The sequence below is a fragment of the Epinephelus moara genome, chromosome 16 (assembly GCF_006386435.1).
Source record: "Epinephelus moara isolate mb chromosome 16, YSFRI_EMoa_1.0, whole genome shotgun sequence".
Taxonomy (NCBI): Eukaryota; Metazoa; Chordata; class Actinopteri; order Perciformes; family Serranidae; genus Epinephelus; species Epinephelus moara.
This window is the reverse complement of record NC_065521.1, coordinates 28,089,306-28,106,797: the sequence shown is the minus strand read 5'-3', so window position 1 is coordinate 28,106,797 and position 17,492 is coordinate 28,089,306. Positions and strand designations below refer to the sequence as shown.

Sequence of the window (17,492 nt, the reverse complement as noted above, 5' to 3'; positions counted from 1 at the left end):
TACAGTGCGGTGCATGATGGCTAAAACATAAAGAACATAAAAAGAGCATATTTTTAATACCAAACCAACATGAATTGTTAAAGTAAAATATTTTGTCCATATCGCACTCCATGCTTGGATACATATATGATTTGTAGTGTTTTTTAATTTGCATATCTGTTGATGAGATTAGAATAATAACATTTGGCGGTGCAAATGTTATGAATGTATTTTGTTTGTGTGTGTGTGTGTGTGTGTGTGTGTACACCTACGAGTGTGTCTGTATTATGCAGAGTGTGGGAGCAGAGAGCAGCTCAGCAGGTCTTATCAATGGGCCAGATTAACATACGGAGAGCTCTAAGCCTGTGTTCAGCCATGCAGTTTTACAATCTGACTCAGTTTGTTTGTGTGCGTGTGAGTGTGTGTCCCTGGGTACGCACATGCTCATATGGCAGTCGTTCATATGCCACTCCGCTGTGCGTTGTGCGTAGCGTTTGGCGTTTATCCTACAGCATGTGGCATGCGGTGAGCTTGTTGTGCATTGGAATAAAAAGGTGATTGAATGAGGTTGGAAATGTTTAAAAAATAATCATTTTAAATATAGAAGAAAATGTGTTGCATGCTCATACCTCACCTTGTGTTTTCTGTCTACCTCAGAGACTCATGTGTTTTTTCTGTGAGGAATTAAAAGCTCCAGCCCTCTGCTGAGCGGTGGTGTAGCACAGGTGTGTCTGTATCCTCTGCCAGGAAGGCTCGCAGTAGGCTGCTCTGCGCTCCTCACTCCTGCCTTGTTTATTTTTAACTCCTAAATCTTCTTAGCCTTTAATTTCTCTACCTCTCTGTCGGTGTGTGTGTGTTTGTGTGTGTGTGTGTTGCTTGTCTGTGCGTGCCTCTGCTATTGTTTGTGCCACGATGTTCTTGTTTTTCTGTCTATGTTGTTTGTCTGCCTCTATGTCTGCCGTGCCCAGTCGGAATGATTGCATGTGTGTATTTGTGTGTGTGTGTGTGTGTGTGTGTGTGTGTATGTGAGCATGCGTGCACATCTGGGGCCTGTCGGCTTAGCATTCCAACTGAGGACACTCCCTCACCGGGCTGCCGGTGGCTGATGGGATATCCGCCCGTGCCGGGTGTTTGGTCACTGTGATGATTCCGTCAGAGGGGAGTGTGGGTGTTTCAGCCCATGCTAACGCAAACGCTGCTGTGCATGTGTGTACTTGTGCATGTGTGTCTGACTGTGCGTAAGGGACCTGACCATGCTGTGTGTGTAAGAGGTGAGTACCTGTTCACACACACTCTGTGTGCTGTGCTATTTATAACTGCTTGACAGCTTAACACACACTGTGGGTGTGATGAAGGAGGTGGGGGTGAATTGGTCTGAGAGGTGAGAGGGAGAGATGGGAGGAAGGAGTGTTTTTCTAAGGTAGAAAAACATGCTGTGTTTGTCTGAATATTAATGTATGATTAATGAGGGAAAACACTCCGACCGCCCTGATTGGAAAAATAGAGGTGATTGTTGTTCTTTCTTTTTTTCCCCTCGCCTCCCTCTGGCCTCCTCTCTCCTGAGGTTGAGATGGGGTGACGGAGCTGAAGTGAGTGTTGAACTGACTGCAGCTTAAATGAAACAGTAATTTTTTTAGTTTCGAGCCAATCTAAAAGCCTGGTTTAGAGTGAAACAAACTCTTAGGTAGATAATACTAAACTCAATGTTCATGTGCTGCAGAGCTATTTAAATTGATACTTATAGTTGTATTGTTATTGTGTATATTGTGGTTATTGTGTGTGGAACAGTGGTGCAGTGCTTAGCATTGTCGCTTCACAGCAAGAGGGTTCCTGGCTCGAACCCTGAGGTGGGGGAGCCCTTCTGTGCAGAGTTTGCATGTTCTCCCCGTGTCAGCGTGGGTTTTTCTGGCTGCTCCGGCTTCCTCCCACAGTCCAAACACATGCAAGTTAGGTTAACTGGTGACTCTGAATGTGAATGGTGTCGGGCCTTTGATAGTCTGGCGACCTGTCCAGGGTGTACCCCGCCTCTCGTGACCCCCCCCCCTCGTGACCCCAAACAGGATAAGCAGTTACGGAAAATAAACCAATGAATGATTGTAAGATTTGACAAGGTTTAACACTGTGCATGGTCCATCACATGAGTGAAATAAAATATTTTAAATGTTTAAAAGTGATAATAGGCCTGTCGCAAAAATCATTGTATTGTAATGAGGATTAGGGAAACATATTCAATATATTGAGCACTAATAGATCAAAATGCATAGTCAAGTTTCACTGACAAAGTTGTTTTATGTGTAACAAATATATTATAAATTAAAAATGTTCCTACCGACTGAACTTCTACACATTGAACTGTAGTGCAAACAATGTTAGTTTCTCCAGTAGTGAATTATAACAATCGGAACAGTTTTTAGACAGTAAACATGTATATATTTTTATTTATGTATTTTTTAACTATGTCAGACACTTAAAAATTAAACATTTACATATACATACACAAGTTGTCTGAAGCCCCTTTTCCACTGCACAAAAAACCCCACCAACACTTGGTAATGGAAAAGGCTTCAATTGGCATTCACTCCGGGGACAAGTGACTTTTCAGTAGTCACAGATGTATCGGCTCCAGTTCCAAAAGGCTCCGATCAACTGTGATGGAAATATGACACCCGGGTGGACCCACTAACTTTAGCGCCTTTGCCGGCACGATGCAGTGACAGGCCACAACAAAATACTCTCCGTCATCATCCATGCAGCGCTCAGACAGTTTTCAAAATGAAGTCTGCACCATGTTTGAGAGACAGACTGTAGAAGTAAGAGAATTACCGTTACATTTTCACTGGCCTCCATGATGCTTTCTACTGTTTACTGATCAGTTTTCTGGCTTGCCTTTGACATTGAACATGGCACAGCAGTAAATTTCCCCGTGTTTAAAAAGCACAAAAACCTGCTTTCAATCATATACAACCGCTTATTTCGGTATTAAAAAAAGGGTACGACAGTGTGATGTGGTTGGTGCAGAATGTGAGTGTTAAAGGTTGGGCTGAATACAGATTCATTGAAGGATTTCTGTCATTTAATTGTAGAAGCCGCCTCTTGCCTTTGTTTGTGTGTCAGAGTACCACTTTGACACATAAACATCATTTAGCCCTACACTTGCGCTTGTCACGGTGTGTGAAGGCACGCTGGTGATGGTAGCGTAGCAATTGCTTCTATTAGGGGGGCACTCCTCGTAGCTCTTTTGATTAGCTCCAGAGGAAACCAGCCCAACTGCCTTTCATTACCGCACCCATTACTCTCCTTTAAATGACCCAGTTTAGCTTGAGCTGGGATAATAAATGCCTCCACTTTCAGTTCACCTCTGCTGTTATTTATCCTGCAAACATGGCGTGGCTGAGGGCTGACATGGGGGCTTTCCTGGTATTCTTTGCTGGACTGAAAAGGAACTCCATCACTTCTTTACCTGCTGGCATGTGTTGTCAGCCGGAGATGTTGTGCGTAGCTGTGCTCTCTTGCTTGTGTTTCGTGTTCTCTCGTCAGCTGTCGGACTTTCTTAGCTGCGCAGACACTGGCACGTCTCCAGTATGTCAGCCTATGCACCTGGCTCTTGAGATAAAATGATTACACGGGTCAACATCACCATTATCTGTTAGAACAATGTGAAAGTCGCAATTAAAAAGTATGCTTGAGTTCTTCTTTTCAAACCCCTTCTCTTTCTCTGTGATATTTACTGATAAAATAAGCAGTTCTAGCAATGTCCACAAAGTGGCAGTGTTCTATCAGAATTAACTAGTGTGCTGGATACATGCACTAACTGTGAGCCCAAGTTATGTGTAATGGTACACACACACACACACACACACACGCTGTGAGGCATAAATCTGGGCCTAATCGGCTCTCCCCAGCCGCCAGGTCCCTGTAGACCCAATAATAACAGCCGCACCACTGGTCTGTTCCTGCCCAGCTCTGACCTGCTGCCAAGAGCGTGCACGCACACATGCACACTCACTGTGAGATTTTTACTCAGAGATGGCATATCTACTTTCATACAGATCTTACTGCGGATTTCACATGGTCCTTAGGGGCTCTGGATAGAGTTAGAGCCCCCTTCTGTATATGAAGACATCTCAGTATTGGATCAGTATTACTCAGCATGTAGCGTTGCAAACAGGGGAGCCATAAGTGCTCTGCCCTCACGGCTCCCCTCCTTTTTTCTATAGTACGACTGGCTTCAGAAGTCCTGCTGCTGTTTTTGGCAGGTCCTCTCTGTCTGCCCCTGCGTCCTCTCTCAAACACTGATGAAACTTCAGAAATTAAGCTTTCTAATGCCAGCATGTTGAGGAGAAGTGGAAGCTCATGTCAGCGAATGCGTCTCGTTTGTCATCTCCTTCCTGCTTTTTCGTCTCGCTCACTTTCTCGTGCCACCAGCCTATCAGCTCTCTTCTTCCCCATCTGCTTTTCTGCCTGTGTGTGTGTGTTTGTCTATCAGTCAACATCTCCCACTCTCTCTTTCTTTCTTTCTTTCTCCCCGGGCTGATACGCTATCTGTTGTGGTTTGGTTAATCGGTGAAAAGCCAGTGCCGGGCGGGGCTTTTTCAGGGCTCCATTCTTGATTGGCTTCTTTCAGCCTCCGCTAATGAAACCCCTCTCGGCTAACATAAGAAGACCACTGTAAATGCCATCAGCAAACACACACACACACTAACACACACACACACACACACACTCAGTGCTCCCTTTTCCCCACCACACCCCGGGCACCACATACTCGCCACGCTCTGTTGACCTCCCTGAATGTTTGAGCGGAAAAGTTTATCGGGACAAAATTACACCCCTCGAACCTTCTCCTCACCCCCCTCCCTGTTTCTCGGTAAGGCTTTCCCTCTGATTTTCCCTTTGTCTTTTTAAAACCTCTCTTTCAAGCCACTGAGCTGATAGACGGACACATTTTCACATTTGTGGCGAGCAAATGTGTTTCCTTTTTCTCTCACTGATGGAGAAGGGATGGGAATGTGATTGATGAATGTGTGTGTGTGTGTGTGTGTGTGTGTGAAATCTGTGCATGTTCTAGTCTGTGCATGGCATATATGACACCATTGCCTTCGGGCTAGAAATGAACCTTTTGACCGTATCCTTCATTCAGGATGCCGGCACTTATTGCTATAGTGTTACGTTTGATCCTATTCATTCCATATGCTCGGTCCTCTGACACATGTGGAGCAGAGAAGATGGTCTTTGATGACATGCTCTCTTGCATGACTTAATTTCCCCTATTGTACTCTAACTGTACTCTAACAGTTGTTGATAAGCAGTTAATAGAGACACTCTTTCCACGGGACTTAAACGTGAACAGGGAGACAAAAACACACACTCACAGTGACACATTAATACACATATGGTCAGTAGGAGATTAGTATTGTGGCAGTGGACATACCAGTCTGTGGGAGGCATGCTCTGACAGCAGTAATCCCTCCTTATCCACAACTGACATGGACAAGAGGATAAAGTCCTTGTCTCCTCTTATTTCAACTCACTGGGAGAACTGGGAAGAATGGGAGCAACAGGAAATCATGGGGACCTGTTGCCTCTCCCTGTGTGTCTATTCATGCTTTTCCAAAGTCCTTTTATGTCCGTTGACTGACTGATGAGCTGCCTTAATGTGAATGCCCCATGTCCATGTGGTTTCTGTCTGATTTAGTGGCTTTCCTTTACCCACTGACTGTCTGTTATTTTTCCAATTTTGGCTTTGATGTATTGCAGTCTCTCTGTCCTTTAATCCATCTGTACCTTCGGTTTGTGTATCTGTCCCACTGGCGAGAGAGGCAGCATTCCTCATTTTTCAGTGCCACTCAACCTTGTCATTTTCCATAGAGATACTGCATTATATAAACCAATGCAATGGTCATGCAGCGATTCCTCTGTGAAGCTGGAAGTGGTGGCCCAAAGCTTTGACGAGCATGCGGGTCACAAGCCTGCGGTTCAATAAAGATAAATCTGGGTGGGGATTGAAAGAGCAGCATTTGCCACCACTGAGATGCCTTTGAGCAAGGGCCACTCCCGAATTACCACAACTGAGGTGCCCCTAACCCCCAACTTCTCTGGCGGAGCCACTTGGTGGCCAGCAGATCAGACGGTGGTTGTGCAGGGCGGCTTCTGGGTGTGTGAACGTGTGTGTGGCTATGTGGGTGTGAAGAGGGTGTTTGTGACAAACAGAACATTGCTCTCAGCTGTAGACTGCTTCAAACTTGACAAGATAAACATTCAAATGGGCCTCTTTGTATTTCCTGTTGGAATGTTTAGCTGACAGGAAGTAGACATGAATCCAAGCTGTTACCTAGCAATGCTGCTCCAGTGAAACGGGTCTACAAACCGAAACACAGTGTTTGTTTACAATAACTTCCGGGTAGAAAATCTTGGCGTCGTGTACATAAACTCAAATGGTGCTGAGCAAATGCTGCCTCAGATGGTTGGTTTAAGTTTAAGTATAGGCTGTATTTAATATATTTTTACCTTTACCTTGCCATTAGACAGCCTCTTCCGACGGGCAACTGGTACCGTTACATCTTAGCCACCAGACTCCATTGACAAAAACAGTAATTTAACTTAATGGAACATTGGAGTTGCAAGTATACAGCTGTCTCGATTGGTAAGTGTGTAAAGTAAAGTGATATAGCGTACACTTACACTGATACTGATTTTTTAGGTGGCTAAAAATGTTTGCAGCCTTCGTCCACAGCAGTACATTGTTTAACTTCGGCAGTAGCTCGGTCCATAGAGACCTGGGTTGGGAACTGTAGGATCACTAGTTTAAGTCACTGTCTGGAACAAATATTGAGTGTGGACTGGTTGCTGGAGAGGTGACAGTTGGCTTCCTGGGCACTACTGAGGTGCACCGAACCCCCAACTGCTTGAGACGCCTGTCCATGGGCAACCCCCTCGCTCTGACATCTCTCCTTTAATGCATGTATAGGTCCTGCTTGTGCATGTGTGTGTTTCAGGCCTGTGTGTTATGACAACAGAGTAAAATGTAATTATCCTAGGGGATTGATAAAGTATATCTTCTTCTCCTTTTTCTTCCATGCGGGTACATTTGGTTTGTCAAAGATGTTAGCAAAGCAACACAGTACATAAAATAAGCACAACAGAAATGTGAGATAGGTCGGACCACCGTGCTTTAACTACTCAACTTCTGCTTCTGCATTCCCCTCCACAACCTCAGAGTAACAACCTCTCCTTCGAAAAACACAAAAGTAAAATCACCGGTGCTGCCTTCTTCCACCTTAAAAACACAGCTCGTCTCCGCCCATCACTCTCCCCCACTGCTGCTGAAACTCTCATCCATGCCTTCATCACATCCAGAATTAACCACTGTCCAAAGTCCTAAATAAACTCCAATACATCCAGAACTCTGCTGCCCAGCTGCTCACCCATTCCTGCTCCCGCGATCACATCACCCCCGTCCTTCAGAGCCTCCACTGGCTCCCTGTCCCACAATGCATCCAATTCAAAGTCTTTCTCCTCACTTACAAAGCCCTCCATAACCAGGCCCCCTCCTATCTCACTGACCTGCTCCACTGCCACACTCCTTCCTGCATCCTTCGCCCCTCTGATGCCAACCTCCTGAATCCACCACTCAGGACCAAGCACCAGACCTGGGATGACAGAGCCTTCTCAATAGCTGCCCCTCCCTCTAGAACTCTCTCCCCAAACACATTTGAGACTGCACTGACCTCTCCCGCTGTATATATTAATGTATTATTTTAAGGTGTTTCTAATATTTTGTCCACCCCATTTACCCACATGAGCAGGGCAGACATGTAAAATAGAACAACAAAATACAACCATGAGATGGAAACACTTTCATTTTATTCCAGGGTAGTTTTTTCCCCAAACTGCTCAACAAGTGTGTTTAACTTGTATTTGTGTGTGTGTGTGTGTGCCCATTATCTTGAATACGTGTGTTCGTGTGTGGGCATAGTTGTAGGCCAGCGCTACCATTAATTATTGATAGAAGAAGTGTAGCGCATGTGCTGGTAGAAAGTGTTGCTAAGCAAGAGCTTTAGCCTGCCAGAGACATCTGCGAGAGAGACAGATAACAAGTCAGAGATTATAAAAAGAAAGACAGAGACTGAAAGGGTGATAGAGACAGATTCATATGCTTATTGCAGAGTGCGTCTCCTTCCTGCTAACGAACGGAGACAGAAAGACAGAGAAAGAGAGAAAGCAGAGAGCATATCGACACCTGCTGTTAGAGACGGAAACAAGTCCTCGGGAGAGCACCAGCTCGAAGATCATAGGAAAAGTTGTTGGTTTGTTTTCGTTGCAAAACCAGAATTTTTAAGGACGTGCGGTAGAGGATAACAGCAATGGTTTAAGAGCGATAGAGACTGGAACTGGTCAAACTGATCAGTGTGTCTTTTTAAGCGGCTCTGTAGCTGTGGGTGTTAGAAAGTGCTAAAGATGATGAGCCGCCAGGCTTATTTTTACCGGGTCCCTCCCCAGGAGCTCCATCGCAGAAACCAGCTCCAAGCTGATCCGGCCAAGACCAGAGCTCTGCAGACTGTCATTGATATGAAGGTAGGACTTACAGTGGCAACAAGAGCAGGCAAAATTTGAAGTAATAATGGGCTACATGGGGAGTGTGTATGGCACCAGCGAGGTTAAACTGTTGTAGGTGTTGTTATATGATGTTGTGATCTAGTTCGAGCAGTGTAGTTTGCTCCTCAGTTGTCTGGTTTCGTCTGATATCAGCTTCATACCAACAAAGCTTTAATTATTGATACGCACTGCTGTAATGTGAGCAGTAGTGGAGGACCTGGCTCGCCTTGTAAATGCAGATACAAGCATACATGCACAAACAATCTTAAAGACATCGTCTTATTGTTGCCTTGTGTCTGTACGGCGGCCATGCCCAAGTAAAGGCCATTATTGGCCCATGCAGAGTCAAGCACTTATTCAATTTGTTTCAAATGTCACATATGGAAGCTTTCACTCTCATCTTAGCCCTTTGAAGTCGTTAGAGCTGTGAAAAATGCAGTTGACTCCACATGTGTCTGCATGCACACCCCCGCACACACATAGTTAGTGTTCATATGGCGAGCGCTTGTTCTAAAAGTGGTTCCTTTACAGCAAAACCACAGTTATTTTTCACACATACTTTGTGATTTGTCTGCCTATTAACAGACTGCACATGTGCTGGGATGCCCACACTGTTATAAATGCATGAGAGAGGCCAAGTGAGTTCTGACTGCATTAATTAGAAATGCAAAACAAACATTGCAAGAAGGATTCGACATATGACGGGGGCGAAGAGAGAGAAAGATACTGTAACAGTCTTGCTTTGGTGATTTTGATAACAAGGAGGACATATTTCTTTTCCCTGTGTTGTGGCTTTTTAAAGCTGTCCTCAGTCTACGTTGTTGAGTATTGATGTGAAATGCAGTATGTCCTTCGTCCTATGTGTTTGCTCCAGTTTGTGCTGTCGCTTTTTCTGAGTGGTTTATGTTTCTGTTTTGTGATTACAGAACACCAACCCCCCTTTCTGTTTTGATCCTGACGTTATCTGGCAGGTACAGTAATGAGTGCTCACCTCTTAATACTTCAAATCAACATAGGCTACAAATTTGTGTTTTCCTCTATCCCTATCATAAATTCTTCTGAGGTTGGAATGCTGCACGGTCATGTACAGTGGTTCGTGTTTCGGCGGTTTTGAGGCCCAGCTTTTCTTACATGTATTCCTATTGTACTGACTGTTGTTTCTGATCTTACCCTCTGTATTTTCTTTGGGTTTGCCTTGTTTCTCTTCCCCTGGGTGATGTTCTTTTTCTCTGTGCTCTGGAGCAGAAACAGATAGCAATCAGTTATTAAAGATCGAGCACAGCTTACAGAACAGAAATCAACATGAAGCAATGGAAATGATTGAGTAGCATGGTCTGTGTGTGGGCGTTTTTGTTTTGTGTGGAGGGATTCCCCTAGATGCCTGAATGCCCCATCTTGACTTTGTTCTGGGTTTTCATTAACAGTCTATGTCCTTGCATACACTCCTTGTGTGTGTGTGTGTGTGTGTTATGTGTACCTTTATGCATCGCCTAGTCTACGTGTGTTTGTATTTTTAGGATGATACATGGAGCACGGTGTGCTATAGGCAGGGCTGATGTCAGAGGATGTAATAGAGGTCAGATGCATACATGTTGCCTGTGGTTTGTGCTGATGGCATCATGCAGTCTGCTTCCATTTATTCAATTACCTTTCTCTTCTCTTCCAAGGTTTAGCATTTAACGTATGTCTGAACCCATGCGGCATAACAACCTCGGGACCTGTCCATGACAGACCCTTCCATTCCCTCATAGATACTGCAAAGGAAAACATCTTGGCTCCACATAACTGCCTTGAGGTTTACCCTTTACTAGACATTGTAGTTGGAAAGAGGGTTCCCATTAATAGGTTACGATCCAGATACAGGATGCTGCGAGGTCTTTTGTAAATATGCTGAATCGCTGTTAGTGGTGCTTTAGCCAAGCACTGAGTGTGATCCAGGCTGTGTCTGACAAAACCAACAATCCGACATTCACTTACCTCAAGCCGTGATTGGCAAGCTGTGCAGAGGTAAAATAGCAGCCAGGGTTAGCTCTCTTTTACATTCTTTACACAGCTATTTCTGTTACCTTTCATGTGCACAAAAAGTGCAGCAGTATGAATGTCTTCCTTTTTTTTTTTTAAATGATATTGTGTCTGTCCCGTCTCTGTGATGGCTGCTTTAGGGGGGATCAGTTGATAGATAGATCATAAACATGTGAGATAGTTAAGCCTTTATTAAAGTCCAGAGCCTAATATCCAAAGCGAGATCTTTGCTGACTTTTTGCCCGCCTGCTGTTGCTGGTGCAGGACACCAAGATCTCTTCACTGGAGAGGAACATCAGAGACTTAGAGGATGAGGTCCAGATGTTAAAGACCAGCGGCCTGCTGCACCCCGACGACAGGCAGGATGAGCTCAAGCAGGTGGAGGTCTACAAGAGCCATTCTAAATTCATGAAGACTAAGGTAGAATGTCTCTGCACGCCACCTGAGACGACTTCACACTGCACGACTGCGCGATGCATGTTTGCCTTACGAATGCTTGAGATCCTGTTATGTGCATGTTGCATGTCGGCGTTGCATGCTCACGGATAAGCGAGCATCAGCGTGGTGAAATCTTGATGCCAAACTGCATGTTACAGAATGTTGTGTCTTTTGGCTGCTTTATCGAGTCTTTTAGCCTCCCGTGTTGCATGGATACCAAGAACTCCTACACTCATAAATGTATCTGTTATTTCATATTTAGAGTGAGGTTTCCTGTTTCGTCCTTATTTCCCATGAAAGGCTTGTGCTCCTTACCTATCTTACTTGTGTGATTACCCAGGATTCTGCTGCTCTCCTATCTGTGACGGCTGACTGTTCTGAGGGAGCAAACTCAGGCCCTATCAGCTTACAGTGCACCGTATCCGTTTGCTGTCCTACCTTCAGCTGGCAGGAAGAACTTTAAGAAGGCCTGACTAAGATTTCTCTATTCCAGGCTGTATATTCATAAGCACATAGCAGTGCCCAGACTGTTACACACACATTTGGATAGGCACATGAACGTATCTCCAGGAGCCATACAAAAAAACGTAGTTCAAGTTTCACTGTGTTTCTAGCCAAGTGTCCATGATGGCTGAGGCCCATGAGTAGCGCTCCATGTGAAAATGTTCCTCTTTTGTTCATTAATGGTGCTCTTTGTAGAGCCCATTTGTCATTGCATCGGGGAAGTTCCTGATGCAATCATAAAAGAGATGTTTTTATGAATGGGGCCCTGACAGATGGATGTGAGCTTACAACGACAGAGGAAAGAGCTCTCTCCTCACCCATACTGACCTGGGATGATATACATCACAGTTATGGCCCTGGCTCGCTCTCCCATGGCTCATCTTTCTGTGTAACGCAGAGAGAAACCGTGGAAATGCACAGATTCATTCTATATCCTTGAAGTGTGTAGGGTCCTGGTCTTTCAGCGGTGGTGGCGACTGGTGTTGAGGCGAAACTGTGATAAGGGAAACCGGAGGAGACAGCATCCCTGTCTTCTCTGGTTTCCTCCGTGGGCTTTGATTTACACGATCCCTAGAAATTGGCTTTTGAGAACGTGAAAATCTGTTCAAGTATGATAAGTGAGCATTAAAGCAGAGGTCAATGTATTTATCTAGACAATCATTTCTAACAGAGCTTCACCAACTGTAACAGTGTGAAGCCTCAGTGGTAAGGCTGAGGAGTGCAGTGTGTGGAGGAGTGTGGAGGAGCATGCAGCCAGCTGGGAAACCTAGACAGTGTCCCATCTGGCTGTGGGCCGTAGTTTAGTGGCTTGCTGTCTTCTTGTCTTTGTGTCCATGTAGGAGCAGGCCTTGTCACCATGTGTGTCTTCCACCAGAACTGCTCCCACCGTCCTTCTCCCCACCCAGCAGCCCTGGATCACAGAGCAAGCAGAAGTACTCCATTTATTAGCCTGTCTGATTGTTTATGTCATTCGAACTGATATTCTATTTCCTTCTTTATCTATAATTACTCTATCACTTTATCATATTATTTTCAGTCCACTCCCTACATATTTTCCTACTTCCTGTTGTCTCTGTCTTCGTCTCCTCTCACCAGTCTTACCCAAAGACTGTAGCCAAAGATGGACATCATGAAAGCTCCCCAGAAGTGGAGCCAAGACATCTGGAGCCCCCTGGTGGCTGGCTGCAGTATAGGTCATAAACTCTGCCCCCTCCATGTTAGCAAATGGAATATGGGCCAAACTAAAAACGCAAAGTACACCTCATATATCCATCCATCCATTTTCATCCGCTTATACGGGGCGGGGTCACAAGGGCAGCGGGCCAAACAAAGCACCCCAGACGTCCCTCTCCCCAGCAACGCTTTCTAGCTCCTTCAGTGTCACCCCAAGGTGTTCCAAGGCCAGATGAGATATATAATCCCTCCAGTGTGTTCTGGGTCTGCCCCGTGGCCTCCTACCAGTGGGACGTGCCTGAAACACCACCAGCGGGAGGCATCCTGATCAGATGCCCGAACCACCTCAACTGACCCCTTTCGACACAAAGCAACAGCGGCTCTACTCCGAGCTCCCCCCGGATGTCCGAGCTCCTCAGCCTATCTCTTCGGCTGAGCCCAGCCACCCCACGGAGGAAACTTATTTTGGCCGCTTGTATCCGCGACCTTATTCTTTCGGTCACTACCCAGAGCTCATGACCATAGGTGAGGGTTGGGACGTAGATGGACCAGTAAATCGAAAGCCTCATCTTCAGGCTCACCTCCCTCGTCACCACGACAATCAGGCGCAGCGCCGGCATCACTGCAGAAGCCACACCAAACCGCCACTTCCATCTCACGCTCGCTTCTACCCTCACTCCTGAACAAGACCCCGAGATACCTGAACTCCCCCGCCTGAGAGATCGCTTGATATAATTTTACCAAAAGTGGTTTCTGTCATTTGAGGTAGTTCTTATCAAGATGTTTGTTAAAGTTTTAATATTTCTGGTGGTTTTAATTAGTTATTTGATGCTTTAAAAAGTTGATGTCATGATTGACAGCTGTGTATCAGGTGTTATTCTCACGATCAATTGCGCTGCTTACAATTGGTCGGATTGGTGTATGGTTGTGAACATACCCCAGCACGACTTCCCGACCAACTCTGGCTCCAAAATCGTGAGATGGCAGTGCTTGTATCCGGATATTTTGGCTTTATTCATGTACAGTGGGAGGAAGTGGAGACATGTTGTCCATCTTTATACACAGTCTCACCTCACAGAGTCCCTTTTTGACTCCACCTCACCTTTTGACTCCTGTCTCTGATTATTCAGCCCCCCATTTTCCCTGCTTTCTCTGGCTCTTTTTTTTTTATGAGTAAGGGTTGATTGGCCAAGCTCTGGTCTATTATGAGGTGAACCCTGCTCACACAATTAGAGAAATCTCTCCTCAAATCAGCTTTGTGCATTTTTGGCACTAGAAGACAGATGACAATCTTATGCACATAGCTAGGCTTCAGCACAGAAACCTCCCTCTGTTAATGCATTTGATTTCCTTTGTGGATTTCTGTCCTGTTCTGTATAGCCTTCCTTAAAACTATCTGTAATCTGTCAGCTATGTGAGTGTAATATTGCTCCCCCATAACTCTTGTTGCTTGCATGCATTCTCACTCTTTGGCTGATGAGCTTGGTGGGTCCACAGAGCAGACAGTAGGCCTGGGACTCCCCTGAGTGAGGACTGATAATGTAGGGCTGGGTGATAATTCAATAATGTAATATATCATCTCTCCAGTAATGTATCAAGTCACAAATGACATATGTAGATGTTATAGTTTACAATTTCATGTTTAAATGGATGACAGAAGGTTCAGTTTTACCAAAATGGGTCACAGCATGTGACATTTTTCTTACAAAGCTATTTGATTTTATGATATTAAAGCAGTTTGGATTGATTTTTTAATGTAATTTTGAATGATGATAGCTTTCACAATATTGTCTGTGTTGCCCACTCCTATAATAAACAGCATGTTTAGGCCTCTTGCTTGTTTTGAAAGTTCTGTTCATAGAGAGCAAAGTGTGAGAAATTGGTCACATTCAGAACTACACAACAGTGACACACGGTGTGTTTTTGCAGGAGGTGTGTGTGTGTGCAGTTTGTGTTTGTGCGTGTGTGTGTTTGCTTCAGAAATAAAAACTTTTTTTCTCACCTTGAAAGTTGTTGTTATCTGCAAGTATATCAATTGACTCAATGATGACTAAAAGGTTTGCGTGACAAATTTGTGCTCGTGTTTCTGTGATTGTCAGATCGAGCAGCTGAAGCAGGAGCTGAACAGGAAGGAGGCAGAGATGCAGGCCCTGCAAACCAAACTAGAAACACTGACCAATCAGAACTCAGACTGCAAACAACACATCGAGGTGCTAAAGGAGTCGCTCAGCGCCAAGGAGCAACGGGCCAACACACTTCAGACAGAGGTCAGTTCACACACACAAAGAAAATTAGCTGTTTGTCCAACACAGTTACAGTGATGATGATCAATGTGCATGTTCCTGGAAAAATAAGCTTTATGACCAAATTGCATACACAGATACTTATGAGATATCAGAGTTCATCACGACCTCTGCAGGTGCACACAATCTTGCCTTTTCTGCCTTGGTTTCTTTCTCGTTTTGTTTCTCTAATGGACATTGAGGTGGGTGGAAAAAAAATGTCTCTGTGTGTGGCTCCTTTAGTCCACCAGTGGGCTGGTACATGTGGGCGGGTCAGTCAGTCAGAAGGCTGGAGAAAGCTGGCAGCTTTTTCCTCTTCATCTTTGAAGTTTCTAAACGCTATGGCTATAATGATTTTATCACTGCTGTTAGGGATGGAGGCGGGTTGTATGTGGAGAGATGGAGGTGTGTGTGTGGGGGGTTGGAGGGCGGGCAGCATTTAGCATTTTTCTCCATCACTCTCTAGACTTGGAACTGATACTTTAGATCTCTTTGTGTTAGGCAGTCGAGAACGGCTTGCTAACTATGTCCACTCATCATTACAGGAAGCAATTTGGGCCAAAATTAGGCCTAATTGTCCCTACATGTGCAAGGAATTTTGGCCCTCGCAGTCAGCAGAATACATCATACTTGAAAGAATTGGTTTTCAGTGGGTGGTTTTCTGTGTGTACATGTTTCTGTTTGTGTGGCATGTAGAGAAGTGTTTTTGTGTGCATGCGTGTCCTTTTGTCATAGGTGTAACTTTGTGGCATCACCCCCAGTTTATAAAGATTTCCCCGTCAATTAAGTCAATCAAGTGTCCGCTACAATCTTAGCTCAGTGAGACAAATCACGGTGGTTGCAGTAGATTAGTGTCAGGGGGAAATATTTAGTTGTCAGTCTATCACCACTGATAGCTAGCTAATGTTTTATGAACCATTTATGTGCAGCTGAGGTCAGCTTTTTGCCATGATGCAGTGTAACAGTAATGGTTAAGGTTTGCTGACGTTAAAGCTACAGTTGGTAATTTTTATTTAAGTAAATACATTTTTGTTATATTGGCTGAAACTGTCAAAACAGCCATACAGTGGTACATGAGACCTGTAGTCTGTGAAAATATTTCATATTCCTCCTCCTCTTCATAGTGCTTCTCATGGCATTTGCTAGAAACTACCATGGCTTTTAGAAAACAACAACCGGAGCAGAGGAGTCTCTAAAGCAGCTGTCAATCATGTCAATCACTGCTCGTGAAGTGTGGTCAAACTGTCAAACTAGGCAGCGCTGATCAAATATGTATCAAGATACCTTCACTGCAATACCTATTTCTCACCTCAAATGTTTTCAGAAACATATTTAGTGTACTGTTTAGCTGTAAAATGGCAGCGTTTGCTCTCCAATTTTCCAGAATTTCCTAAATTTCAAAGTTTCCAACTTGGCAGCCATTTCACAAACTTTCTCATTTTTCAGTTAAACAGTAGCCTGGAAATCCAGACCCAAATCTAGAAAGATTCAGGGTCTGGCTATGAGTAATGCAAATGGCCCCAAGCGGAGCTAACTGGTAGATTAGACTCTTGCCGTATCCGGTCAGTAAAACAGCAAAAACGTCCTTCTTGCAAAGAAAGATTCGAGCGCTGTCTTCTGTTCCTCTTTTAGAGAAAAAGCCAAGTCTAACTTGTTCATTGTAGCGGCCAAAGCCGTTTCAAACAACTGGTGTTCATCCATAGCCATCTTGCAATGTTTACTGACTGATTCCGGACTTCGTCGTCGCAGCGCCGTCGTCATCTGTTTAGCCTCTGGCCCGCCTATATCAGATACACCGATGTGATCGGTGCAGCTCGGCTCCAACGGCATGGGTAATGAGCAACATTACTGATTGCCAGAGTGACTCGTTGAGAAAATTCAAATTGTGCTCTCGCGAGAACTCTGGATTTCCAGGGTAGCTAAACCGTACAGTGAAATATCCTTCTGAAATCATTTGAGGGGCAAAATAGGCAGTGCAGGAACAGAATCTTGATTCATATTTGATCAGCGCTGCCGAGTTTGACAGTTTGACTGCAGTTTACAGGCAGTAGTCGCGTCCATTACAATTTTGTGCAAAATAAATGTAATATTTCTAAAGTTTCGACAAAGTACAATTGTGACTTGCAGGTGTTTCCATTAAAAGGTGTTTTGCGTATGAGCCGTAATTCTCGTAAAATCTCGTCCCACGAGACTCCACTTTGTTTGCGGAAGTAAGATGGACATTCCAAATCTCTTGCGAGCTGGAACAATCATCTCGGTTGCCACTGCTGCTGTTGCAGTAGTCTACAGTGGAAGACGAAGAGAGCGAGTGGTATTCCAAAGGCAAAGTCCTTATGTGTGGCAGCGACCACGGATAAAGGATTTCAGGGAGAGGATCGTGAACGAGAAATTCATCAATGTCATGTCTGGTGACGTATATTTGCGAAAAAAGTGTTTCCATTACACTTTTGCGATATACTTCTTTATGGACCGTCTGACCTCATGAGAGCGTAAAAACTT

General features: G+C 44.7%; 1 protein-coding gene across 1 annotated transcript in view; it reads left to right on the top strand.

Moving 5' to 3' along the window:
- Nucleotides 1-17,492, top strand: part of LOC126403112 (ERC protein 2-like) — a 178,675-nt gene that overhangs the window by 9,119 nt on the left and 152,064 nt on the right. Inside the window, exons 4-6 of the mRNA XM_050065575.1 lie at nucleotides 8,479-8,553; nucleotides 10,861-11,016; nucleotides 14,811-14,978. Of these exons, the coding sequence (XP_049921532.1) occupies nucleotides 8,479-8,553; nucleotides 10,861-11,016; nucleotides 14,811-14,978 (399 nt within the window). The remainder of the gene's footprint in view (nucleotides 1-8,478; nucleotides 8,554-10,860; nucleotides 11,017-14,810; nucleotides 14,979-17,492) is intronic.